General features: G+C 30.2%; 4 protein-coding genes across 6 annotated transcripts in view; all 4 read left to right on the top strand.

The window, feature by feature from the left end:
* The first annotated feature begins 1,258 nt into the window (after positions 1 to 1,258).
* LOC111684401 (enoyl-CoA hydratase domain-containing protein 3, mitochondrial-like) lies at positions 1,259 to 2,771 on the top strand. Its single transcript, XM_023446558.2, has 4 exons — positions 1,259 to 1,473; positions 1,535 to 2,001; positions 2,111 to 2,399; positions 2,462 to 2,771. The coding sequence occupies exons 1-4, from the start codon at positions 1,441 to 1,443 to the stop codon at positions 2,549 to 2,551; spliced, it is 879 nt and encodes a 292-aa protein (XP_023302326.2). The 5' UTR covers positions 1,259 to 1,440; the 3' UTR covers positions 2,552 to 2,771.
* A 776-nt stretch (positions 2,772 to 3,547) lies between these two features.
* On the top strand, positions 3,548 to 4,935 carry LOC111684400 (enoyl-CoA hydratase domain-containing protein 3, mitochondrial). The gene is made up of 5 exons (XM_023446557.2): positions 3,548 to 3,697; positions 3,755 to 4,212; positions 4,265 to 4,389; positions 4,450 to 4,613; positions 4,681 to 4,935. The coding sequence occupies exons 1-5, from the start codon at positions 3,668 to 3,670 to the stop codon at positions 4,768 to 4,770; spliced, it is 867 nt and encodes a 288-aa protein (XP_023302325.2). The 5' UTR covers positions 3,548 to 3,667; the 3' UTR covers positions 4,771 to 4,935.
* Positions 4,936 to 5,422: 487 nt separating this feature from the next.
* LOC111684403 lies at positions 5,423 to 22,974 on the top strand. 3 transcript variants are annotated; one of them, XM_046953773.1, is made up of 15 exons: positions 5,423 to 5,596; positions 11,840 to 11,975; positions 12,053 to 12,216; positions 12,279 to 12,507; positions 12,574 to 12,781; positions 12,840 to 13,134; positions 13,213 to 13,274; positions 15,283 to 15,556; positions 15,615 to 15,985; positions 16,057 to 16,163; positions 16,886 to 17,587; positions 17,675 to 17,780; positions 17,841 to 18,117; positions 18,191 to 18,674; positions 20,329 to 22,974. In XM_046953773.1, the coding sequence occupies exons 2-15, from the start codon at positions 11,879 to 11,881 to the stop codon at positions 21,720 to 21,722; spliced, it is 4,770 nt and encodes a 1,589-aa protein (XP_046809729.1). In that variant the 5' UTR covers positions 5,423 to 5,596; positions 11,840 to 11,878; the 3' UTR covers positions 21,723 to 22,974. The 3 variants fall into 3 exon arrangements, with proteins under 3 accessions (XP_046809729.1, XP_046809730.1, XP_046809728.1); XM_046953774.1 differs by lacking the exon at positions 5,423 to 5,596 and adding an exon at positions 8,418 to 8,625 and having other exon boundaries at positions 11,852 to 11,975; XM_046953772.1 differs by lacking the exon at positions 5,423 to 5,596 and adding an exon at positions 8,419 to 8,625.
* A 2,929-nt stretch (positions 22,975 to 25,903) lies between these two features.
* Positions 25,904 to 27,805, top strand: part of LOC111684394 (rho GTPase-activating protein gacGG) — a 6,543-nt gene continuing 4,641 nt past the window's right edge. The window contains exons 1-3 of the mRNA XM_046953383.1: positions 25,904 to 26,202; positions 26,266 to 26,543; positions 26,640 to 27,480. Of these exons, the coding sequence (XP_046809339.1) occupies positions 26,066 to 26,202; positions 26,266 to 26,543; positions 26,640 to 27,480 (1,256 nt within the window). The 5' untranslated portion in view covers positions 25,904 to 26,065. The remainder of the gene's footprint in view (positions 26,203 to 26,265; positions 26,544 to 26,639; positions 27,481 to 27,805) is intronic.

Genomic DNA, 27,805 nt, shown 5'->3' with positions numbered 1-27,805 from the left:
TTCAGTTCTAGTTCAGTTCTAGTTCAGTTCTAGTTCAGTTCTAGTTCAGTTCTAGTTCAGTTCTAGTTCAGTTCTAGTTCAGTTCTAGTTCAGTTCTAGTTCAAAGTTTTCTATAAATTTTGCAATAAATAATTTTATAAACTTTTTTAATAAATTTTAAATTTTATAAAAAAAAAACATCTCAAATTAAATTAACCTTTACCCCTTTCATGTTTACATAACTCCTATATAGGTATTCGATACAATGTTTAATTTTGACATCATACTTACTTTCATCTTGATTGATAAAACTCCATAGCCAAATGGAGGTAAGAACAGCTGAAGCTGTTATGCTGGCCACTTGCCAGGGTTCACGATTCGCAAACAAACGATTAATATTTTCGGTCAATAGTTTGCTGCAATCGTAAGCACCAGTTTGAAAAGGTTTCATGATTATGAAAACGGGAATTGTTGTTGTGATGGTGGTGGTGTTCTTTGGTATTTTCAATTGTAGTCAATGCAAGGTGGATTTGAAATTAAGTTTTGGGTTATATTTTTTTATTAATAAAAATGAAAATTAACAAATTACTAAACACTTTGACGAAACGAAAACAACTGAAATGAGAATTAAAGCAAATTGAGTAAAAAGGCGATTAAACACTAACAGCCAATGAGTTATGGTGGAATGCAATAAAGTAATTATAAAAAGTTAATTTACTTTGTTATCAATTAAATACAAATGAAAAAAAATTGATAAAGAAAATTATCAATTATGTACCTACGTTTTTTTTCCCTATGTCATAATTATAACACAGAAAAGGCGGGAAAGGGGTAAAACTGAAGCTTTATAAATATGTATTGTGAATAACTTACTTTTTTGGGCAAATTATTTTTGGAATTTATTCAAAATTTACTTAAAAACAAATAGTTAGCCAATTGTTTTTATTGCCAATATTACAACATAAAAATCACAAATATAACATAAAAATTTTAATTAGACAGCTGTTCTATTACAAATAGTTTTTGTAACTAATAAGAAATGTAAACAAACCTTAAGTTGGCTGCAATTGTTAATAAATACAAAAACAGAGTTGTTGTTATTCCTACTAGGTGAAGTTAATTGAACAGCTGATGGTAAACAAACCGGAAGTTGGCTGCAGTTGCTATAGGGTATAACAGGGTTGTTTGCTATATTAAAATTTGAGATAAAGTAAAAATATATGAAATAAAACCATTAAAACGAAACTGTCAAACTTTATATATAAAAAAACGTATGTTCCTTACAACTATCTTACCTTAATTCTACTTGTTATCAAACAAAAACACTTTTGGAAATGTTCAGCTGTTTGCAAATTTAGTTTTATTTACATTTTTTATATTCACCTGTTGTTATTAATTGCTTAAAATTTAAAGTGATAACATATACATAAATTAAAAAACAAAACACTCACCCGTAAAAAAATGCTTCGTCACTTTAGATTTCTATTAAATACAGTAAGTTTTTATGCAAGTAGATTTTTTTTGATTTTTTATCTAAAATCTCTAATTATTTTAGCCTTTTACTACTACTACAAACAAACTGCCTTTGACTAATATGTGTGCTGCCATGTCCACCTCCAGTGCCAGTAATAAATACTGTCAAATTACCGAAAGCAATGGCGTACGTGAAATTATACTTAACGATGCCAAAACACGTAATGCCTTATCTCTCAAAATGATGGATGAGATATTGGAAGGATTAACAAAAACTTGGCATGACACCAATTTACGTTGCATAGTTTTATCTTCTACGGGACCCGTTTGGTCAGCCGGTCATGATTTAAAGGAATTGGCTCCCGAGTGTGGTGTACAACAGCATACTGCGGTTTTTGAAAAACTAACAAATATCATTTACAATATACGCAAAGCTCCGGTGCCCGTCATAGCCAAGGTTAATGGTATAGTAGCGGCTGGTGGTGTACAGCTGGTAGCCTCTTGTGATATTGTTGTGTGTTCGGCGAAAAGTTCTTTTATTACGCCCAGGTTAGTGTAAATGTATAAAATTTGTAACATGTCTGCAGATCAGAGGTTCAAGCCGGTCGGCAAATAACGACATTATATAACAATATTATTTTCAAAATACTTAATTTAGTGCTAACTTTGGTGTATTTGCCTCTACACCTGCCGTTGCCATGTCACGCATAATGCCACACTCCAAATGTTTAGACATGTTAATGACTGGTCACCCCATTACTGCTGAAGATGCCTATAAAATTGGTTTAGCTAGCCGTGTGGTAGCCGACGAAGAACTCAATAATGAAATAAATAAAATTGTAAATGCTATTAAGAATAAAAGTCGTTCTGTATTGGCTTTAGGTAAAGAGTTTTTCTATCAACAATTAGAATTGCCTTTGGAAGAGGCCTATAAACAGGGTACAAAGGTAAGTGTAAACTATTTAGATAGAACAATTAATTAATGTTATTTTATATGTTTTCATTGTAGAAAATGACTGAAAATCTTCAGCTAGAAGATTCAAAAGAAGGTGTACGCGGTTTTATGGAAAAACGTAAACCAGTTTGGTCTCATTTGTAAATAACACTCAATGACTAGATTCTTTAAAAATGAAGCCTTAAAGTAATAAAAATATTAAAAAAATTAATATTGTTATGGCATTAAACAAAGTCTTTACAATGCTATTAAATATTTATATATATTTATTTTTATATGTGACTTATTTAACTGGTTATGGTTGTAATGCATTTATATATTTTTTTAATTTTACCTAAATAAATTATTACCATTTTTATGAAAACCACGTTTTGTGAAAAAAAATTACAAAGTTGTGTTAAACTAATAATATAAAATCGGGGTTTTATGCAATATAAATAATATTTTTGTTATTTTTTTGATTAAAACTGTTATTTTTCACAAGAAAATGGAGTAGTTTTTAGGGTTCTATAGTTGAAACGAAAAGTCGACTTTTTGCATTTTATGAAAAGTCGACTTTTTGCATTTAATTAAAAGTCGATTTTTCGACTTTTAATATTTTATAAATAGTCGACTTTTCGCCTTTTCCCGACTTTTCGAATATTTTCGACTTTTGACTATTTTCGACTTTCCGACTTTTTTTTCGACTTTTTCCGACCAGAGTTAAAAATTTATAAAGTTGCCAGAAGCGTAAATTTATAATGTTGCTTTTTTCGACTTTATCAGACTATTTCCGACTTTGCGACTTTTTTCGACTCTTTCCGACTTTTCGACTTTTTTCCACTTTCCGACTTTTATTTACAAAGTTGACTTTTCGACTTTTTTCATAGACGATAGTCGAGTTATCGACTTTTTTGGAACAAAATAGTCGACTTCGACTTTTTGACAAAAAGTCGATTGTTCGATTATTCGAAAGTCGATTTATAGAATCCTAGGTTTTATGCAATATAAATTATATTTTTATTATTTTTTTTTTGATTAAAACTCTTACGTTTCACAAGAAAATGGAGTATATGTACAATTAATAACGGTTTAAACTGTGCTTGCTGTAAAATTCTTGGAATTCTTTGCCTAACTGTTTAGAATCAGTGTTGTAAAGTTTTTGAAATTTTCAGTAACACAGAGTTGGTTTCATTTTTATTTTTTTGCACAAACAATCAGATGTTTTTGTTTTCAATAAATTTCACTTGTTGATAAATTAATAAAATTTCCACCAGCAAAATGTTGAAGATTATAACTAAGTTAAATAAGGTAAGATATTGTGTACACTAAAACTTTAGTAAGATAGTAATTTTTTCCCGAATTTAGCCACAAACTGTGCCACAAATTTTCAATGCTGCCCTGCATATTTCCAGCACCAGAGAAGCCGCACAAACCTACACCGAAGTTACACAATCTAATGGTATACGTGAGATATGTTTAAATGAACCCAAGACACGTAATTCCTTGTCCATGGGTATGATGAACTCCATATTGGAGGCTCTAACCAGTGACTGGCAAAATAAGGAATTACGTTGTATTGTCTTAAGTGCCAAAGGACCGGTATGGTCGGCGGGCCACAATCTAAAAGAACTTATACCTGGCAGTGAACAGAATTGTCAGAAGGAGGTATTCCAAAAGTTAAGTGATATAATTTTAAATATATACAAAGCACCAGTACCGGTTATAGCCAAGGTTAATGGTTTGGCGGCAGCAGCCGGTTGTCAATTAGTGGCTTCTTGTGACATTATTATTGCTTCGGAAAAGAGTAATTTTTCTACGCCAGGGTATTAAAAAAAAATTTTATGTTTCAAGTATTTCACACTATTTTTATTTCAGCGCCAATTTTGGGGTATTTTGTTCTACTCCAGGCATTGCTATATCGCGCGTTATGGCCAGGCCCCAATCAGCTTATATGCTAATGACCGGTTTACCCATAACGGCTAAAGAAGCCTTTACGGCCGGTATATTTTAACGCTATTTAAATTGTTTTGAAAAATATTTATTAAATTTTCATAATTTAGGTCTCGTCAGCCGTGTGGTACCCGAGGCCGAATTGGAAACTGAAATGCAAAAAGTCACTGATGCTATTAAGCATAAAAGTCGTACTGTTATTGCTTTGGGCAAGGAATTTTACTACAAACAACTGAATTTGTCCATAGAAGATGCTTATAAATTGGGATCTGAAGTAATAATATAAATCCTTTTTAGCTTTGTCTATGTTATTGATATCTAAATGTTTGAATTCCTTACAGAAAATGTTGGAAAATCTTAGTTTAAATGATTGTCAAGAGGGCCTTCGTAGTTTTGTGGAAAAACGTAAAGCCCAATGGAAACACGAATAAATAAAATTATGAACGATTTGCAACTTTCTAAAGGAACATATTTTTGCAAATTTTCAGTTTACTACAGATTTGTCAAAGTGCATTTATATAGTTTTTATTTAAAATAATGTAAAAAGAAATATATGTATATGTAAATAAAGTTTTTAAATATTTTGTAAATTTTAAGTTGAGTATATACATATGTATAGAATGTATCTCTTAAAAATCCGTTAAGTAAAGATCTTTCAAATATCTTACATTTGATATCAATATTATAAAACATTCAAAACATCATGGTTTTCATATAAGAAACTTTATCTATAATCTTTATTTTACAAAAAATGTATGTAACTAAACCACATATATAACATTTGACCATTCACAATATAGTTTTAAACAAATATACGAATAGACAGACGAATATCGCTAATCGACGGTGTTAACATTTAAAATTAATCAGCGGCTTTATTTTTAGTCAATCGACGCAGGTTTTTGTTAGTATAGAGTTTTTAATTTCTACACTTTACAACACTGTTCAAAACACTGCCATATTTTTCTTAATCGTTAGATAACAAACACATATGGCAACTCAAAAATAACATATTCTTGGAAAAACCATAAAATAAAAAATTAGTGATTCCCCATTTAGCAGAAATCAATTACTAATGTTTACTGGTTGTGTCTATTTATAACAAACAGTAAAATAAATCGTTTGGTTACTTGAACGCGAGTTTTGAAGAGACCGATAAAAGTAAATAAATAAAAGTCCGTTTAGAAATTTATAAAATAAAATCCGGTTAAAAGTTAACATTTACAAGTGATTTTTAATTCTACGTATCAAAAAATAGTAAGTACAATCTTGTTTAATTGTAAAATAATGGTGACGTGGATTTTTTTTAACTTAAGGAAATGTAAAAATGCATAGACATTTTTTTTGTGTGAAACGTAGCCATATTTTATTAAAAAAATATATTTTGATATAAAAAAACATGCCCATTCCAAGTCTTGACCTAGTCTAATTTGGGTTTGGGTCTAGTCTTATCTATGGTCTAGTCTAAAGTCTAGTCTATAGTCTAGTCTATAGTCTAGTCTATAGTCTAGTCTATAGCCTAGAGTATGGTCTAGTCTATAGTCTAGTCTTATCTATGGTCTAGTCTATAGTCTAGTCTAGTGTATAGTCTAGTCTATAGTCTAGTCTAGTGTATAGTCTAGTCTATAGTCTAGTGTGTAGTCTAGTCTAGTCTACAGTCTAGTCTATAGTATAGTGTATAGTCTAGTCTACAATCTAGTCTATAATCTAGTCTATAGTCTAGTCTATAGTCTAGTCTATAGTCTAGTCTATAGTCTAGTCTATAGTCTAGTCTATAGTCTAGTCTATAGTCTAGTCTATAGTCTAGTCTATAGTCTAGTCTATAGTGTAGTCTATAGTCTAGTCTATAGTCTAGTCTATAGTCTAGTCTATAGTCTAGTCTATAGTCTAGTCTATAGTCTAGTCTATATTCTAGTCTATAGTCTAGTCTATATTCTAGTCTATAGTGTAGTCTATAGTGTAGTCTATAGTCTAGTCTATAGTCTAGTCTATAGTCTAGCCTATAGTCTAGTCTATAGTCTAGTCTATAGTCTTTTTTTTATTTGGGAACATGTAACCCAAATTTAAACTTTGGGTTACATGTTCTCAAATTGCACAGCTGTAGTTAGGAAATTGAAAGTAGTTTTATAGCATTAGATTAAAATATTAATAATTTTTTAACCAAATTTATGTATCTCAGTTTACACTTCAGTTGCGTTGCCAAAATGATGTTGAAGCTGACAATGCAACTGGTGTTTGGTTGCCATACGTAATCGACACATTATATACAGAACAAAGTTCTAGGATATCTGAGTTATTTAAGAAAAACCCAGTTCATTTTTATAATTATTGGAAAATCAATATGAATAGTTATGATTTTCTTTTTAATTTTTAACACAACACGACATTTAACAATTAAACTAATTAATAGAATCACGCAAACTACTTAAAACCTTATACCTATGTAGGTATATGTATTAAATATCTGTAATAATAAGCAAATTTAATAAAAATCATATTTCAAAAAACATCAGATTTTCGAGATATTGTGTTATACGGATTTAAAAAATTGTGGGCATATTTCAGACGTTATAACAATCAAAATAAAATGGTTTAAGGCGTCTAAGGGCCAATCTGTATGTTGATGATTAGGGATTAAATTAAAATAATCCTAGATAGTTGTTTTTGAATACTCAATCAGCAAAAAAAAAGAAAAAAGTCGGAAAAGGTCGAAAAAAGTCGAAAAATCGGAAAAAGTCGAAAATAGTCGAAAAAAGTCGGAAAAAGTCGAAAAGTCGACTATTTATAAAATATTAAAAGTCGAAAAATCGACTTTTAATTAAATGAAAAAAGTCGAAAAATCGACTTTTAACTAAATGCAAAAAGTCGACTGTTCATAAAATGCAAAAAGTCGACTATTCATAAAATGCAAAAAGCCGAAAAGTCAAATTTTCATAAAATGCAAAAAAATCGAAAAGTCGACTTTTCGTTTCAACTATAGAACCCTAGTTATTTTTAGATTAACTAATCTGATTTTTAATTGGCATTTGATTGTCAATTCAAAAACTCGCTTTAAAAGTCAATTTTTAGTAATCACTAGTATTTGCCGAGAAAATATAATTTTTAAATGTTTATTACACGATACCTGTAAAAGCGAAATGTAATTGTGAAATTCTGAGGATTAAGATTCAAATTTACATGGCCTTGATCTCAGAATTTCGACTGATATTATATTTTGTTAAACGGTGGTGTACACGTTTTCATGTTATTTCTACGCAAAAGACATGTTAGTCAACAAAAATCTGGCATCACTCGAAGTTGGTTTCATCTGTTATTCTGTTTACCAAAGTATATTAATAAAGTAGCGACCAAAGTATATTTATATACTTTGCTGTTTACATTATTTTTCAAGTGTGGCAAAATATTTATCAACACTGTTTCTAATGATTATCTACGTGTAATTTTATAAACAAAAAAAGGGGAAGCACACATTAAAATGTCTTTGTTTGTTAAAAATTGCATACAGAGTTTCAGAGGCATCACGAACAAAAACACTATTTCCCTCTCTTTTGCACAAAACTTAACAGCAATTTTTTTAGCTGTTTTTTTATATAGCTCTTTTCACAATTGTTTACAAAAAACCGCAGAAAAGCTGATTTTAGACTTGTAAATGTCAAAACCTCTGTATACTCTGTGATTCTCTTCACTTTGTGCACAGTATACAACAGACAATTTGTTTTATTACGAACAAAGTAAATTTATAAAGTAGACTCATTTGAACAGCTGACTATTTTTTTTAAACTTGCTATTTGTGGACTTACTTGTCAAAAATGTTTATGTTGCCATATTTGTTTTCATTTTAACGCTTGCTTTTGTACAAATTTCTGAGTAATTTGTTGTATTTAATGTGAAAAAGTGTATTTTAAGTGTATAATATTTTTAAAAATGTTCTTATTTTTAAAAAATAAAGAAAACTCTGTAACTTTTAATATAAATAACAACATATTTTTGGAAAGTACAACAATAATGCCATATTTTCCATTAATTATTGGTTAATTTTTGTAAACAAATTTTGACAAGTTAGTATTTCGAACAAAAACAAATTGCCTGTGGTTTTTGTAGACGTTTGTTGTACAACAACTCGTGTCGCTACTTTATAAATTTACTTTGATTACGAACATCATTGGCAGCGGTAGTAAAAAATTATAAAAAAAAAAATTCGACAAAAAGTTTAGTTATTGTTAAAAATATTGTATATGCGGTGAAAAAGATAAATAAAATATACTAAGCAAAAGTGATAAAAAAAGGTAATTTAAATGTTTAGATTTTGGCATTTAACAAAAAAAAAATATGATAAATCTGTTTTTTTGTTCTAAAGTGTATTTCTGTGGTAAATTGTTTTTATTAATAATATATAAAAGCTTTTATTTTTTATCTTTATATAAATATATAAATAATTTATAGAAACTTTAACAAAACAAAAATAACTTGGAATTTGTTAAATGATTACAATTGCAACTGCTGTCGTAAAACGACCGGCGACACACAGTGGTTTAGTGAAGAACACAAATTACAATTAAGCTTTAATTTCTAAATGTTTTAAACAATTTTAGTGGAATTTTACATGTATAAAGAGAAATTGTTGTCGAGCTTAGGTTTTAAACTTGAAGATTCTTATGCATCAATAGATTAACCATTAATTACCATTAATTAATCAAATTAATTACGTTTATACACAATCATCTCAAGGAAATATTTATAAACAATGTCGTTCAATTATTAATTTTAACAAAAAATTAAAACAAAGCAATAATTGCTAGCAAAAATTAAATACATTTTAATAATATTTATCATTAATTTTGGCAAACAATTTCTACACATACTTAACAAAATTCATATAATATGAATATGAATGTATGTATGTACATATATACGCCATTTGCTTAATTCAATTTTGCAACCATGCATATTGATAATGTAGAATCAATAGCACAATATTACTTATCAATATGTACATACAAACTTACATATGTACATATTTGTTGAGATTATTAAACTCTACATTATGATGTTATAAGGTGAAGCTATTTAATTTTGGAGCTAATAAAATAAAAGTAAAACTTTTTATATATTAAGTTTGACGACGTTGATTTAACGAGAGTATAGTTTTTGTATAGAGTTTCGGGTAAAAAAAAATCGGCTGTTAAAATTACTTCACCTAATTTGTGACGCCATGCTGCACAATATCAATGATCAAATTGCAATTTTTGCAAAAAAGCAGTGTAGCCGACCGCGTTTGTTATAGCTATATGTTACTTTAAAATTGATCCTTTAAAGTAGGGTTCTATAAATCGACTTTCGAATAATTGAACAATCGACTTTTTGTCGAAAAAAGTCGAAGTTGACTATTTTGTTCCAAAAAAGACGATAGCTCGACTATTGTCTATGAAAAAAGTCGAAAAGTCGACTTTGTAAATTAATTAATCGACTTAAATAAACTAAATGCAAAAAGTCGACTTTTCCTAAAATGCAAAAGTCGACTTTTCGTTTCAACTATAGAACCCTACTTTAAAGTAATATATTTTCAATATTTTAGTTGGTTTAAAAGAACGATGTATGTAGGGTTTTATAAATCGACTTTTTAATAATCGAAGTCGACTATTTTGTTCTAAAAAAGTCGATAAATCGACTAACGTCTATAGTCAATTCTATAGTTAAGTCTATGGTTTAGTCTCTGGTCTTGAATATAGTCTAATCTATATTCTTTTCCAAAGGCTATTCTTTATTCTTTTCCAAAGGCTATTTTTTATTTTTTTCCAAAGGCTATTTTTTATTCTTTTCCAAAGGCTATTCTTTATTCTTTTCCAAAGGCTATTTTTTATTCTTTTCCAAAGGCTATTGTAAAGTCTAGTTAATAGTGAAGTCTATAGTGTAGCCTAGACTAAAGTCTAACCTATAGAATAGACTAAGGTACCGTCTATAGTCTAGTCTGTAGTCTATTCTATAATCTAGTCTATTCTATAGTCTTATATATAATAGACTGTTGTCTATGAAAAAAGTCGAAAAGTCGACCTTGTAAATAAAATGTCAAAAAGTCGACTTTGTAAATAAAAAGTCAAAAAGTCGACTTTGTAAATAAAAAGTCGAAAAAACATCGAAAAAAGTCGGAAAAAGTCGAAAAACTTGGGAGAAAGTGAAAAATATTTGAAAAATATTAAAAGTTGAAAAGTTTAAAAGTCGACTTTTAATTAAATGAAAAAGTCGAAAAGCCGAACAATTTTTTTTTTCATAAAATGCAAAAAGTCGACTTTTAACTAAATGCAAAGGGTCGAAACGTCGACTTTTAACTAAATGCAAAAAGTCATAAATTCGACTTTTCGTTTCAACTATAGAATGGGGTTCTATAAATTCAAAGTAGATTATTTTGTTCCAAAACAGTCGATAACTTGACTATCATCTATGGAAAAAAGAAAATAAAAGTCGAAAAAAACCGAAAAGTCGAAAAAAATCAAAAAGTCGAAAACACAAAAATAGTAGAAAAATATTCGACAATTTTTAAAAAAAGTGGAAAAAAGTCAAAAACTCTAAAATAGTCGGAAAAACTTAAAAAAAAGTATACAAATTGTCGAAAAAAAGTCAAAAAGTCGCAAAAGGTCAAAAATTCGAAAATAGTAGAAAAAGGTCAAAAATAGTCGGAAATTTTTAAAAAAGTGAAAAAAAAGTAATAAAGTAAATAAATAGTCGAAAAAAGTCAAAAAACTCGAAAAAAGTCGGAAAAAGTCGACTATTTATAAAAAATACTAAAAGTCTAAAAGTCGGCTTTTAACTAAATAAAAAAAGTCAAAAATTCCGGTAGCCCGAATTTTCTGAAATTTGGCTGTTGTGAGTACAGCTAATGACAATACAATATTATGTTCGAATATTCGAAATTATATTCGAAAATTCGAAGTTATGTTCGAAATGTTTTTTTTTATGTTCTTAAAATAATCTCTGGGTCATAAGAACTAAAAAAAAGTTTTCGAAAATTCGAACTTAAGTTCGAAAATTTTTATAAAGCCATTAAAACCACTTCTGGTGGCCCAAATTGTCTGAAATTTGTCAGTCTAGAGTACATTCGATGACACTACAATAATATGTTGAAATATTTAAAATTAAGTTCGAAAATTCGAAATAATATTCGAAAAAATATTGAAGCTGTTAAAATAATCTCAAAATTGGGGACATTAACGAAAATATAATTTTAGTATAATAAAAAACTATAATTTTAGTTCGAGGCCAATTTCTCACATTTTCTAATTTCGAAATAATATTCGAATAAATTTTAAAGCTGTTAAAATTATCTCAAAATCGTGGAGATTCACAAAAATATAATTTTTCTTCCTTTTTCTTACTTTTTCCAATTTCGAACAAACAAATTTTGAAACGAATTCGCAGTACGAATAATTTTTTGTTGTCGTTGTAGTAATTCTTTAATATTAAACAAAAAAATTTAAATATTAAAATAACTTTATATGTATATAGTTTGCATTTCAGTTTAATAAAAAAAAAAAATAAACAAAAATGTCCAGCGACGAATCAACTGGCACTCAAATTTCAACAGTTTCAAATCGTGATAATACCAAGACAAAACTAAAGTCTCACAAATCAGAAGAATGGGGTTTGTATAACAATTTCTTTTTAATATTTTCACTTATATATACTTTTATCAATTAATTAAACTCTAAAATTCCTTAGAAATAAATTTAATTGGAAACTTTGTGCTTGGTTTATATCATCGATCTATTGTTAGCGCCAATAATGAGTGGCTTATTAAAAAATCCCTAATACGAGAGGAGTATTCAAAATTTATTACAAAAGATTTACGAAAAAAATTAAATGAACTCAATGGGTCTTCAGATGTATGTATAAATAGAAACTTTGTATTAAACTTAACTGAATATTATTTAATAAACCACAACAGATTGGTACCATGTTACATCGTTGCGGTTTTCTACTCAACACTCCACGAGGAAGTCCTTTTTTTAAAATAAAATATTCCAATTTATTTGATTTTCGCAATAGTAAAATAAAAGAATTGGATAAATTGAAAATAAATAGTGATGGTCTGGAACAGATAACGAATTCGGTTAAATCTCCCGAAAGCATATTATTGGAATTGGTGGATAATATATCAAATGTTTTACAAGAAGGTTAAACAATATATAAACTTAAAAATTTAAAAATAAAATAAAAAAGAAATTTAAACAAAATTTTAGATAATTTGGAAGTGGATGAAAGTATGACGCCAATTCCTTTGGAATATCAAGCCTCCTTAATGCAAATACGCAATGAAAACTATAATCCTACTAATATGAGCTGTTGCATATGCGAAGAAGATTTTAGCAGCATGGATACCTATGAAGAGCATATCCAGAAACATGGCGATGATACAGATTTTGAATTTTTAAACACCATGAGTAAATTGTTAGTATTATTGTTCAATATTCTTCATATATAACTTATATTCTTGTTTTTATTTCAGTGATAAACCCATATTTAAAATGACCTATAGACTGTGTAAAAATTCTCATTATTTTTGTTTTGAATTCGAAACACAATTAGAGAATATAATAATTGATAAAATTATTATTGTACAGTCGCGTTCATTTTATTATGTCCACAATATGCGTGTACCCTATAAATGTCCAGAAAATGGTAAGGATCGTTTCTTTGTCGATTCACATTTGTTTACCATACACATCGAACAGCCTATTGTTTTGATATGTCATCTGGAGAGTAACAAGGAAACACATATTGTTGAACAACATCATTTTATGGTAAATTAAAGAGAATTTTTTTTAAATATTTTCATAAATATAAAAATATATGTATATTACAAATATTCTTGTTTACAGCGTTCTGAGGAATTTCCAAAAGTTAATTTTTCTATTAATCCTTATCGTTTACCGGATAAGAAGTAAGTAATTTTTAAAATATACGATTAATTACGAACTTTAGACCATACATACACTAGATTATAGACTAGACTATGTATTGCAGACTATCGACAGTAGTGCAAACTATAGATCAGTCTATAGTGCAGACTATATACTAGACTACAAACTGTAGTATACACGAGACTGTAGACTAGACTAGAGACTAAACAAATGACTAGATTATAGAATATACTATAGACTAAACTACTGACCAGATTATAGACTAGTCTTTAGATCAGACAAAAGACTAGACTATACACCAGACTAAAGAATAGACTATAGCATAGACTAAAGAATAGACTATAGCATAGACTATAGACTAGAAAATAGACTAGAATATAGACTAGACTATAAACTGGACTATATACTAGACTATAGACTAGACCTCAGAATAGACTAAAGACTAGACTAAAGACTAGAAAATAGACTAGACTATAGACAGGACTATAGACAAGACTATAGACAGGACTATAGAAAAGACTAAAGATTAGACTAGTCTATATACTAGACTATATACTAGACTATATACTAGACTATATACTAGACTATATACTAGACTATAGACAAGAATCTTGACTATACTATAGACTAGACTATAGACTAGACTATATATTAGACTATAGGCTAGACTATAGACTAGACTATAGACTAAACTATAGACTGGACTATAGACTGGACTATAGACAAAACTATAGACTAGTATAGACTAAACTATAGACAAGACTATAGACTGGACTATAGACTGGACTATAGACTGGACTATAGACAAGACTATAGACAAGACTATAGACTAGACTATAAACTAGGCTATAAACTGGACTATAGACTGGACTATAGACAAGACTATAGACTGGACTATAGATAAGACTATAGACAAGACTGTAGACAAGACTATAGACTAAACTATAAACTAAACTATAGACTAGACTATAGACAAGGCTATAGACTAGACTATAGACTAGACTATAGACTAGACTATAGACTAGACTATAAACTAGACTATAGACTGGACTATAGACTAGACTTCAGAATAGACAATAGACTAGACAATAGACTAGACTATAGACTAGACTATAGACTAGACTAAAGACTAGACTAAAGACTAGACTATAGACTAGACTAAAGACTAGAAAATAGACTAGACTGTAGACAGGACTATAGACAAGACTATAGGCAAGACTATAGACAGGACTATAGACAAGACTAAAGATTAGACTAGTCTATATACTAGACTATATACTAGACTTTATACTAGACTATATACTAGACCATATACTAGACTATAGACTAGACTATAGACTAGAATATTGACTGGAATGTTGACTATACTATAGACTAGACTATAGACTTGACTATAGATTAGACTATAGGCTAGACTATAGACTAGACTATAGACTAAACTATAGACTAGACTATAGACTAGACTATAGACTAGACTATAGACTAGACTATAGACTAAACTATAGACTGGACTATAGATTGGACTATAGACAAGACTATAGACTATAGATTAGACTATAAAGTAGACTATAGACTAGACTATAGACTAGACTATAGACTAGACTATAGACTAGACTATAGACTAGACTATGGACTAGACTATAGACTAGACTATAGACTAGACTATATGCTTAACTATAGACTAGACTTAAGCCTAGATTTTCGACTAGATTAGACCATACACTAATCTATAGACTAGACTTAAGCCTAGATTTTCGACTAGATTAGACCATACACTAATCTATGGACTAGACTACAGACTAGACTATAGATTAGGCAATAGACTAGACAATATACAAGAGACTGAACTATTGATTAGCCTATGGAATAGACTATGAAGAGTAGTTCCGACTACAGACTACCAAAAAACAGACTAAACTATAGTCGACATTATAAACTTGACTTAAGTCTATCAGATAATTTTTGGCTAAATATAAAACTTGCCGTAAACACTATACTTAAGTACATCTTCTTCGTCTTCTTTATCAGAATTTTTAAACCAAAATTCCAATTAGCCGACTATTATCCACCCAAAGAAATACAAGATGCTTTAAAGGATGATTTCTATTATGAGAAATTAATGAAAACATCTAATGAATTCCGAGACTATGTACGTAATGGCAAAATATTACAGCCTCATAATATAGGAGCATCAATAAATATACTATTGCAAATAGAAGATATGGACAATATACAACAATATCTGCAATTAACGCAAAAGAATATTAAATTACGTAGTTATGGTGATGAATATAGTTTTCAGGTAATGGAATCTATATTTTAAATTATATTAAACTATAATAGTTTTTATAAAATTTCAGCTTAAACCCAAACAACGTGTATTTATTGAAAATATATTATCTGCTTATGATGAGGTAATACTCACCACGCGTACTGATATCTTAACAAAATCGGAAGATATAATGCAATTAATGCTGCAGAATAAAAGCGATATTAATCGTATGAAGAATACATTTGTTGGACTAATACAGGCCGTCAATACGGGTCGTATTAGTTTTAAATGTGATAAAAAAATTAATATACACGGTTCATATACGGTTATATGTCGGCCATCACGTTTAAATTTTCGTTATCAATATCGTTCGCTTGAGCTGTTACCAATTGCTATGGATTTTTTGAAGAAATTTCTATTTCCTTCTAAAATAATGCCACGACAATTGTCGAGGGTTAGGTGAGATATCATAGTCGATATAGAAATATATATATTTAGTTTTTTTAATTAATTTAAACTTCTTGCTTCAGTTTGGATTTGCATAATAAAAATATAAGCGAGGAGCAATTACAAGCGGTGCGTAACATAGCTGAAGGTCCACGTAATGATGCTACATATATTATATTTGGTCCACCCGGTAAGTAATATTTTTATAAAATATAGACTAGTCCAGATCATAGATCACACTAGACTATAGAATAGACTATAGACTAGACTATAGATTAGACTATAGACTAGACTATAGACTAGACTATAGACTAGACTATAGACTAGACTATAGACTAGACTATAGACTAGACTATAGACTAGACTATGGACTAGACTACAGATTAGACTATAGACTAGACTAGACTATAGACTAGACCATAGACTAGCCTATAGACTAGACTATAGACTAGACTATAGACTAGACTATATATTAAAGTATATACTAGACTATAGACTAGACTATAGACTAGACTATACACTAGACTATAGACTAGATTATAGACTAGACTATAGACTAGATTATATACTAGACTATAGACTAGACTATAGACTAGACTAGACTATTATCTAGATTATAGACTAGACTATAGACCAGACTATAAACTAGACTATAGACCAGACTAGAATATAGACTAGACTACAGATAAGACTATAGACTAGACTATAAACTAGACTATAGACTAAACTATAGACCATAGACTAGACTATAGACCAGACTATAGACTAAACTATAGCATATACTATTGGCTAGACTATAGACTAGACTATAGCCTAGACTATGGACTTGACTATAGTCTAGACTATAGATTAGAATATAGACTAGGCTATAGACTAGACTATAAACTATACGAATTTCCATTACCATTTTAGGTACTGGCAAAACAACCACCATAGTCGAGTCGATTTTACAACTTTTAAAGAAACCAAATACAAAAATATTAGTTACTGCTAGCTCTAACAGCGCTTGCGATGAAGTAGCCTTGCGTTTGTGTAAATATCTAAAACAGTTAGATATTCCGCGAGCCATTGTACGCATCTATTCACGTTCATCGGAAATTCGCACCGAAACAATCGATGATGATCTATTGGAAATTTCCAATATGTATAATGGACAATTCTATCCTGATGTCGAGATATTACACGAATATCGTATTGTCGTGTGTACGTTGTCGGTTTTAGCAAAATTGGCAACTGGAAAATTTGGTCGTCAAGAAAACGGTTCAACTTTGTATACGCATTTATTTATTGATGAGGTTGCTGCCTCAATGGAAGCTGAAGCCTTAATAGCGATAACTACAGTTTTGACACCAAAATCATGTCTAATTATATCCGGTGATCATAAACAATTGGGACCGATTCTACAATCGAAACGTGCCAAAGAATTGGGTCTAGATGTATCGTTAATGGATCGTTTATTAGATCGTGATTGTTATCGTGTTGATGTAGATACGGGCGACTATGATCGCACCATACAAACACGTTTGATACGTAACTATCGTTCTCATCCCGCTATTGTTAATTTATATAGTGGTCTCTACTATAATCATAGTTTAGAATCTTGTGCTAAAAAGGGTAATTATATATATGTATATGTAGAAGATTTTTATATTCATTTCCATTTCCATAACTTGTTTTATTATTATTTTCTTTACCTTACAGATGATGTTTCCTTGTGTGAACTTTGGCACAAATCGCGTAATAAGCAATATCCTATAATATTCCATGCTATTTATGATCCTTCTCGTTCGGACTATCAATCACATAGGTAAGTTTTCAATATGACAATTTCCATAATCATAATTAAATTTTATTTTAATTCTTGTAGTTTATATAATCTTCGAGAGCTTGAAGTGGTAATGGATTACGTTAAAGATCTCATGTATTTCGGCATAAATGGCAAACCGGTGCAAGAGAGTGATATTGGCATTATATCACCTTATAAAAAGCAATATAGGCGCATACAGGAAGAACTAAATATACGCAAATGGTTTAATATTGAAACGGGTTCGGTGGAAACTTTTCAGGGTAAAGAAAAGGATATAATAATTGTATCATTTGTTCGTTCTGGCACTCATAATTTGGGTTTCTTGGATAATCCAAGAGTAAGTTTTAGTCAAATTGCAATTATAGTTTGCGTTTTTTTTTGTTTTTTGTAAAACAAATCCTTAATTTTAGCGTTTAAACGTAACTATATCACGTCCAAGATCTATTTTAATCTTGGTGGGAAATCCACAAACTTTAAGTTTAAATAGTGAGTTTGAGTATATAATAAAAGAGTGTCAACGTAATAAAACGTTTGTGGGTGGCATAGGACCACCAAGAGCCTTTGGAGGTGCAGCAGGAGGTGCAGAAGTTAAAAAAGAAAATACTACAAATGCTGACAATGATTTGCTAAAACTTTTAACTGATAATATGAAAGCTCTAAGTGTAGAGAAAAAAATTGAGGAAAAAGAGGAACAGAATGAGAAGCCAAGAAAAGCTCGTAGACGAAGACGTTTTGGTAGAAATTCTAAAAATAAAATTTCGAACGAGAATAACAGTGCAACAGTGGGTGATAAAGACGATGACGAAGACGATGATGAGGATGGTGAAGAGGATGAAGAGGATAATATTAGTGAAACTAGCAGTAAACCTTCTACATCTGGAATGAAAAGAAATGGTAAGAGTATTCTCTATATCTCTAAGACTATATTCTAGTTCTATTTCAGTTCTTGGTTCGTTTTTATTTTATTCTAATTCCAGCTTAGTAGAAGTTTAGTTTTACTACCATTCTATTTCTGTTCTATTTCAGTTCTAGTTCAGTTCTAGTTAAGTTCTAGTTTAATTCTAGTTTAGTTCTAGTTCAGTTCTAGTTCAGTTTTAGTTCTGTTCTAGTTCAGTTCTAGTTCAGTTCTAGTTCTAGTTCAGTTCTAGTTCAGTTCTAGTTCAGTTCTAGTTCAGTTCTAGTTCAGTTCTAGTTCAGTTCTAGTTCAGTTCTAGTTCAGTTCTAGTTCAGTTCTAGTTCAATTCTAGTTCAGTTCTAGTTCAGTTCTAGTTCAGTTCTAGTTCAGTTCCAGTTCAGTTCTAGTTCAGTTCTAGTTCGGTTCTAGTTCAGTTCTAGTACAGTTCTAGTTCAGTTCCAGTTCAGTTCCAGTTCAGTTCTAGTTCAGTTCTAGTCCAGTTCTAGTTCAGTTCTAGTTCAGTTCAGTTCTAGTTCAGTTCTAGTTCAGTTTTATTTCAATTCTAGTTCAGTTTTATTTCAATTCTAGTTCAGTTTTATTTCAATTCTAGTTCAGCTCTAGTTCAGTTCTAGTTCAGTTCTAGTTCAGTTCTAGTTCAGTTCTAGTTCAGTTCTAGTTCAGTTCTAGTTCAGTTCTAGTTCAGTTCTAGTTCAGTTCTAGTTCAGTTCTAGTTCAGTTCTAGTTCAGTTCTAGTTCAGTTCTAGTTCAGTTCTAGTTCAGTTCTAGTTCAATTCTAGTTCAGTTCTAGTTCAGTTCTAGTTCAATTCTAGTTCAGTTCTAGTTCAGTTCTAGTTCAGTTCTAGTTCAGTTCTAGTTCAGTTCTAGTTCAGTTCCAGTTCAGTTCTAGTTCAGTTCTAGTTCAGTTCTAGTTCAGTTCTAGTTCAGTTCTAGTTCAGTTCTAGTTCAGTTCCAGTTCAGTTCTAGTTCAGTTCCAGTTCAGTTCTAGTTCAGTTCTAGTCCAGTTTTAGTTCAGTCTAAGTTCAGTTCTAGTTCAGTTCTAGTTCAGTTCTAGTTCAGTTCTAGTTCAGTTTTATTTCAATTCTAGTTCAGTTTTATTTCAATTCTAGTTCAGTTTTATTTCAATTCTAGTTCAGTTTTATTTCAATTCTAGTTCAGTTCTAGTTCAGCTCTAGTTCAGTTCTAGTTCAGTTCTAGTTCAGTTCTAGTTCAGTTCTAGTTCAGTTCTAGTTCAGTTCTAGTTCAGTTCTAGTTCTAATTCAGTTCTAGTTCAGTTCTAGTTCAGTTCTAGTTCAGTTCTAGTTCAGTTCTAGTTCAGTTCTAGTTCAGTTCTAGTTCAGTTCTAGTTCAGTTCTAGTTCAGTTCTAGTTCAGTTCTAGTTCAGTTCTAGTTCAGCTCTAGTTCAGTTCTAGTTCAGTTCTTGTACAGTCGAGTTCTAGTTCACTTCTAGTTAATGTTCAGTTCTAGTTCAGTTCTAGCTCACTTCTAGTTCAGTTCTAGTTTAGTTCAAGTTCAGTTCTAGTTCAGTTTAGTTAGCATATTGATTAGTTTATATAATATAGCTTTGGCTATAGTTTAATCTCCATATCTGCCGATATAGTATACATATATATGTATATATATTTTAATTTGCAGATAAAAATAAACGCCAATTAAATAAGAGAGCCGGAGCTAAAGGTGGTAAAATTACCAAACAATACGGTAAAGGTAAACAAAAACCGGTTGTTGATAATGAGAGTAGCAATAGTAAAATACTTGAAAAAAATAAAATCGAATCATTATTCGATGAATTACCAAAAGTGCCACCGACTACACTGAACGACACAACTACAATAGTAAACTCAAAAAAAGCTTTTAGCTATACAAATGAACAACTAATGGAAATGAAACAACAACAACAGCAATATTTTGATAGCATGCAAAGACAACAACAATTACAACAGCAGCAACAACAATTACATCATTGGTCTAATAATCCATATTCAAATACTAACAATAACTTTTTTAAAATACCAGCTGCCGGCCTATATCCTTTAGCATATATATCAACCACAAGTCAACAGCAACATTTTAATCAAGAGCCTTTACAATATTCTTCACCATTTGCTTCGACACCTAATACAACTGTTGTCAATAATGCAAATAATTTACGTTTTCCAAACGTTGTTAATGTTTCCAATGATAATACGGCAAATAGAAACAAAGATAATAAGAATAATAGAGCCGCTGCTAATGCTGCTAATAAGACCAATACAAATAATAGAAATTCGTCTAAGAATAATAATAACAATAGAAAAGATAACAACAATAATAAGCAGAAAACCAATGGGGTCACTAAAATTTCTTATAACAAAGCTAAAAATGCCAATGCAGTTAATGCAACAATGAAATCCACAAAAATTGCTGCTAATATACATGCAACTGCAAAGGCAAATAGTGACAATACTAATAAGACAAATTTTGGAGCAAAACCAAAAACAAATCTTACTAGCAATGCAACAGCTAGACCAAGTAATTCGGTAACATCTTCATATACAGCGGGAGCGGTAAATCCGATTACCAAAACAGTGGCTCCCAAAGCCGCCAGTACTGCAACCGTTTCTACCAATAGTGTAGGTAATAAATCAATTAACAGTACTGCTAATATATATCCCACTCTAAACAAAACTTCAGCTGTAGTAGCTACTTCTACATCTACAGCAAATCGTTCTAATAGTAGTTTAACTACTACTTCCAATAATAACAATTTTAATCGAGCTACATCAGTTGTTTCAACGAACTCTTCTACAGTGTCTACATTTAATCGTCCAACTACATCTACAGCAAGTAATCTTAATACATCTTCATATACCAATCATCCAACTAGTAGCTTAACTACTAATAATTATAACTCAATAAGTTACGCTCCCTCAGCACCGCCATATAACGCTTATGTATATTCGGATACGATATATAATCGACCCACTCGTAATTTGTCGTTTGATAAACAAAAGAAAGAAAATAATTATAATTCATGTGTTATTTCCTAAAGGAATGTGGAAATGTAATTTACATAAAATATTTTGTTTTTATTATTTATATATCTCTAACACTCTCTAACACTTTTATATTAACAAACATTAAACATTAAAATGTTAAAAGTATAAGAAATCGAATTCGGAAAATAACTAGTTTTTAAATAGAACAAAATATGAGCGGAACGGTTATATAGTCTATAGACGGTAAGGTTGTCTGTAGTCAAGATTGTTGTTTAAGCTTTAGTCTGAACTTTTTGATAGTCCAGTCTAGTTAAAGGTCTAGACTATTATCTAGTTTATAATCCGAACTTTTGTCTAGTATGTATAGTCTGAACTCTTGTTTAGTCTATAATTTAGACTAAAGTCTAGTCAAAAGTCTAGACTATTAGACTGTTGGCTTGTCTATATTTTGGATTGTTGTATAGTCCATAATCTGGACTACGGTCCAGGCAATAGTCTGAATTGTTGCCTATAGTCTGGACTGTCGCCTAGTCCATAATCTGGATTATTTTTTTACACTATACTATGGACTGTTAAAAATCTAGACTACTATCCAGTCTAGTCTAAAATCTGTTCTGTTGTTATGTCTATAGTCTGGACTATTGTCTATTGTGAAGTGAAGCCTGTTTTTGAAACAAGTCTGGACTGTTGTCTAATCCATAATATGGACTGTAGTGTATCTATCTGGGTATATACTTATATAGAGATAGTAAAGAATTAAATCAAATCTTTTGAAAGTTCTTGGTCGCAACAGAACTTTCACCCTATCGTCAGATAACTATCAATGATCTCTGAAAAGTCTTTGACGTTATAAACGTTAATGTGACCTGTAGTCTAGACTAAAGTCCAATGCTTTTGGTTTTTAAAATCAAAAATCGTTTGACGTCTATTTGGGACCTTTTAGCAATAGTGTTGATGAGATAGTAAAGTATTTAATTTAATCTTTTGAAAGTTCTTGTACAGAACTTTCTTTACACTATCGCCCGATAGCAACCGATGATCTCTGAAAAGTTTTTGACGTTATAAACGTCAACTGACTGCTTCAAATAATCTATACTCTTGTTTTACAAAAGCTTTTGCTTTTGAATCGTATAAATCCCTCTGAACTATATATATTACATAGTTCTTGAGATGGGTTTAAGAGAGAGAGAGGGAGAAATTGAAACTTTACAAACTATCGTCCGATAGCAACCAATGATCTCTGAAAAGTTTTTGACGTTATAAACATCAACTGACTGCTTCAAATAATCTCTACTCTTGTTGTCAGAAGCTTTTGAATCGTATAAATCCCTTGGAACTATATACATTACATAGTTCTTGAGATGGGTTTAAGAGAGAGAGAGAGAGAGAGAGATAGAGAGAGATAGAAATTGAAACTTATTAAACTGAATTTGTATATTAAACTCTATGGAATAGGGTTAAAATTTCGGTTGATAATAAGATCATTATTTTTTGTTAGAAGAGGAGAACCCAGAATCTTGGAAGTTAACGCTAATTGAAATGATTAATATTTCTTTTAACACTGAGAGGTTGGATTAAAATTTGATGGGTCCCTTTTGAACTAATGTTTAAAACTTAAAATCCTAAATTATTAACAATTCTATTAGCTCTAAAATAGAAACTAGTTAGTAGTTTGAAACTTAAAGTTAGTTTCAAGATTTCAAAAGTCTTAGGATTTTGAATATTTATACTTGAAGATTTGGACTAGTGGAGTAACAATATCAATATTTTCAATATATAACCGATATATGTACATATTTACGTTTATCATGAAACTCTTATGTTTTTTCCGAATTCAAAATCGTTTTAATCAAAACTTTTAAGTTTTTTTTTTTTACTTAAGAAATATAATTTCTTAATCGTATTGAAATTTATTTTTATTTATTAATATCTATCACTTTATTTAAACTATTAAACCATTAACCCTTAAACATATTCATTTAACTATATACTAAAACATGACATTTTATTGAATATTAATTGAATATCTATTCTGTAATGTTTAAAGTAAAATATGCTGTATTTAATATCAAAGCAAATATTAAATACCAAGCGTATTCATTACAATTATTTATTCAATTCTTATTCGTTTACTTTTCACCAATAATTACAAATATATTATATCAAATATCTATGGATTTATGGTTAATTTTATATGTAAACTTTATAATAAAGAAAAAAATTGAAATCGAATAATTCTCAAATTGCATATTTTTGATAGACTTCACTTGTTCGATAAAGGTTTGTATGTTATGTGTTTTAAAATAAAACTTGTTTAGAGTACAGTGTATATGTAGTCTGGACTATAGTCTGGAATATGGTCTAGAGTATAGACTAGATTAGTGTTTAGTCAGGATTATAAAGTAGGCTGTAGTCCAGACTATAGAGTAGATTATAGTTTAGACTTTAGTTCAGACTATGGTGTTGACTAAAGTCCAGACGAGTGAGTAGACTATAATCCAGATTATAGAGTAGGCATTAGTTCAAACTATATATAGTAGACTATTATCCACACTAGACTAAAATCTAGACTATAGATTAGACTTTAAAACAGACTGTAGAGTAGACTATAGGCCAAAATATAGAGAGGACTTTAGACTACAGAATAGACTACAGTACAGACTATAGAGTAGGTTGTAATCCAGACTATAGTCCAAATTAAACAGTAGACAATAGTCCAGACTATAGAGTAGACTTTAGTCCAGACTATAGAGAATATCAGCTGACGACTCGTCAAAAGTTACTGAACTTTTCGAGACAGAAGCGTTACAAACTACAGTATGTAACTTGTTATATGAAAATACTCTATTTTAACTTTTTTCGACAGAAGCTTATAACGCGTTAGCACGCACAATGTACTTCCATCTTAATAAATACATATAAATTAAGGTTCTATAGTTGAAACGAAAAGTCGACTTTTCGACTTTTTGCATTTTATGAAAAGTCGACTTTTTGACTTTTTGCATTTTATGAAAAGTCGACTTTTTGCATTTAGTTAAAAGTCGATTTTTTCGACTTTTTTCATTTAATTAAAAGTCGATTTTTCAACTTCTAATATTTTATAAATAGTCGACTTTTCACGTTAGCGCGCATAATGCGTTTTATGTACTTCCATCTTAATAAACACATATAAATTAGGGTTCTATAGTTGAAACGAAAAGTCGACTTTTCGACTTTTTGCATTTTATGAAAAATCGACTTTTCTACTTTATGCATTTTATGAAAAATCGACATTTCGACTTTTTGCATTTTATGAAAAGTCGACATTTCGACTTTTTGCATTTTATGAAAAGTCGACTTTTCGACTTTTTGCATTTAGTTAAAAGTCGACTTTTCGACTTATTTCATTTAATTAAAAGTCGATTTTCCGACTTTTAATATTTTATAAATAGTCGACTTTTTCCGATTTTTCGACTTTTTCCAACTTTTCGACTTTCCGACTTTTTTCGACTATTTTCGACTTTTTCCCACCAGAGTTAAAAATTTATAAAGTTGCCAGAAGCGTAAATTTATAATGTTGCCATTTAACATTATATTATTATTATTATTTATTATTAATAAAAAACATTTTATTTATATTTTTTCTATTTGTTGCAATTTTTTGAGTTTTTTCGACTTTATATTTTCGACTTTTTCCGAATTTTTCGACTTTTTCCGCCTTTTTCCGACTTTTTTCCGACTTTTTTCCGACTTTTTTTCGACTTTTTCCGACTTTTCGACTCTTTCCGACTTTTCGACTTTTTTCGACTTTCCGACTTTTTTCATAGACGATAGTCGAGTTATCGACTTTTTTGGAACAAAATAGTCGACTTCGACTTTTCGGCTTTTTTCGACAAAAAGTCAATTGTTCGATTATTCGAAAGTCGATTTATAAAACCCTAATATAAATTAATAATAAATGTCTCACCGAATATTATCATACAGTTGCCACTACCTTGTTATTTGACTTAAATCTGGCAGCTTTGTGTAAAATATCAACAGTTTGAAAAGCATTGGACGCAGGTTTTTTATTTAAAAAAGTCAGCGGTTTTTTAAGGTGGCAAAAAATTGTAAAAAAGTAAATTTTTTTTTACCAATCGTTTAATAATTTTTGACAAAATCTGATCGATTTATAAAAAAGAAAATATGATATTAATGAAGTACAATTGTTTTAAGAAACCCTAAAAATAAACAAATTCGCTTTAAAATAAATAAATAAAAAACGAAAATAATTCAATGTTTGACATTTGTTGTTGTTGTAATCCTTTGTGGTGTCATTTCTAAAAAAATAAAAGAAAATAAGAAAATCTATTCCCTGTGGAGGGAATTTATAAGAATTTTGTATAAGTATTTGATTTTGCTTGAAATATTAGAACATGGATTTGGAATCTTTAAATTTTACGGAATTACGAGATGCCGAAATAGTTGCTCGCATGCGTAAATGTAATTATGAGAAATTTAAGACCTTGGTGCGCATGCATTTATCATTTGAATTGGATTTAAATACAGATGAGTATGTTGTATACAATTTTGATTGTTAGGCTTCCTTTTTGTAACAACATAGGTATTGTTTCAGATTCGATTTACCCTGTCACGAAATTGTTTATGAAGATAAGGGCAAACTAAAGAAATGGAATCGTTTAAGTAAAAAACACAAACATGGTGGTGTTATGGCCGCTGCTTTGGCTACCGGTTCGGCTGGTTGTGCTTCTGTGGGTGTGGGCCATAAAAGTGGCCATAACGTCAATGGTAACTGTGACGATGGCAGTCCGATTGAGGGCTTACATCAGCAGATTGATGCGGGATTTCTGTTTCATTTGCAAGAATTGAAAGAGTTTTTAATGTTGGAAAAGAGTAAGTTGAGTGTCTCTTTGAAATTTCCACTGACCCAACAAAAATAGGCATAATTCCCTTATTCCTTAAATGTAATTTTAACATTTCTCATTTCAGATCTACAACAAGAAGGTATTTTTCGCAAAACTGGTTCAGCATCCCGACAAAACGATCTACGTGCACAAATTCAAAATGACAAGCCATTGGAACTAGAGACATCTGGCTATTCGGCTCACGATTGTGCCACAGTCTTTAAAGGTTATTTAGCCGATTTGCCAGAACCTCTACTAACAGATGCCCACTATCCGGCTCATTTGCAAATAGCACCCTTATGTTTAGGCATTAATCATCATCTAGAACAGGATAAGTCAACAACCACAACCACTAATAATGCCGAACGTGTTAAAAAGGAATTACATGTTTTGAATTCCATACAATTACTTTTACTCCTATTGCCCGATGAAAATCGTCAATTATTACAGAACATTATCGATATGTTACATGCTGTTGCACAGCAACATGAATTCAATAAAATGGGTCCCGAAAATTTAGCCACTTTGTTTGCGCCACATCTTATATGTCCCCGTAATTTACCGCCCGAAGCTTTACACTATTTGGCAAAGAAAATGTCTAGTATTATTGCTTATATGATTATAAGAGGACAGGATATATTTTCAGTACCCGCCAAATTGGCCACCGATATTAGAGCCTATTTCTTAGAACGTAAACGTAAGAAAACCATGTCTCCCGAAATGACTTTGGATGATTCCATATCGGATATATCAACTGTAAATACAGTGTACACATTTGTTGATCGTGAGAAAACTGCAGCTGCTCATAATACCAATAATACCGACACTGAGTTGGCTCAATTGTATGCTCATATACAATCGTTGCCGGAATCCTCAAAGAAACGTAGACTGATAAAACAGTTTAATAAACAGAATGGTCAAGGTAAGATACTATTAAAAATATAAGATTCAATAATTTGATCGCTTTTATAGAAAGTGAGCAGTATTTCTTTCATTTTTAAAGGAAAAAAATTAAGATCTAAAGTAGATCTAAAGTAGAACTAAAGTAAAACTGAATTACAACTTACCTAGAACTGAACTAGAACTAGAACTGAACTAGAACTAGAACTGAACTAGAACTAGAACTGAACTAGAACTAGAACTAGAACTAGAACTGAACTTGAACTGAACTAGAACTGAACTTGAACTGAACTAGAACTGAACTAGAACTGAACTAGAACTGAACTAGAACTGAACTAGAACTGAACTAGA

Source organism: Lucilia cuprina, chromosome 6, assembly GCF_022045245.1.
Source record: "Lucilia cuprina isolate Lc7/37 chromosome 6, ASM2204524v1, whole genome shotgun sequence".
NCBI classification, from domain to species: domain Eukaryota; kingdom Metazoa; phylum Arthropoda; class Insecta; order Diptera; family Calliphoridae; genus Lucilia; species Lucilia cuprina.
The sequence above is the reverse complement of the archived record's forward strand: the minus strand, read 5'-3'. Positions and strand labels throughout refer to the sequence as shown.

What these genes read in the sequence shown, in the direction of transcription:
- LOC111684401 (XM_023446558.2), top strand. Translation starts at nt 1,441, where the DNA reads ATGCTTCGTCACTTTAGATTTCTATTAAATACA. An exon ending in AGTTCTTTTATTACGCCCAG is followed by an intron (nt 2,002 to 2,110) that starts GTTAGTGTAAAT and finishes TACTTAATTTAG; the next exon opens with TGCTAACTTTGGTGTATTTG. An exon ending in CCTATAAACAGGGTACAAAG is followed by an intron (nt 2,400 to 2,461) that starts GTAAGTGTAAAC and finishes TTTTCATTGTAG; the next exon opens with AAAATGACTGAAAATCTTCA.
- LOC111684400 (XM_023446557.2), top strand. Translation starts at nt 3,668, where the DNA reads ATGTTGAAGATTATAACTAAGTTAAATAAG. An exon ending in AGTAATTTTTCTACGCCAGG is followed by an intron (nt 4,213 to 4,264) that starts GTATTAAAAAAA and finishes TTTTTATTTCAG; the next exon opens with CGCCAATTTTGGGGTATTTT. An exon ending in CTTATAAATTGGGATCTGAA is followed by an intron (nt 4,614 to 4,680) that starts GTAATAATATAA and finishes AATTCCTTACAG; the next exon opens with AAAATGTTGGAAAATCTTAG.
- LOC111684403 (XM_046953773.1), top strand. Translation starts at nt 11,879, where the DNA reads ATGTCCAGCGACGAATCAACTGGCACTCAAATTTCAACAGTTTCAAAT. An exon ending in TTAAACACCATGAGTAAATT is followed by an intron (nt 12,782 to 12,839) that starts GTTAGTATTATT and finishes TTTTTATTTCAG; the next exon opens with TGATAAACCCATATTTAAAA. An exon ending in TATTATATTTGGTCCACCCG is followed by an intron (nt 16,164 to 16,885) that starts GTAAGTAATATT and finishes TTACCATTTTAG; the next exon opens with GTACTGGCAAAACAACCACC.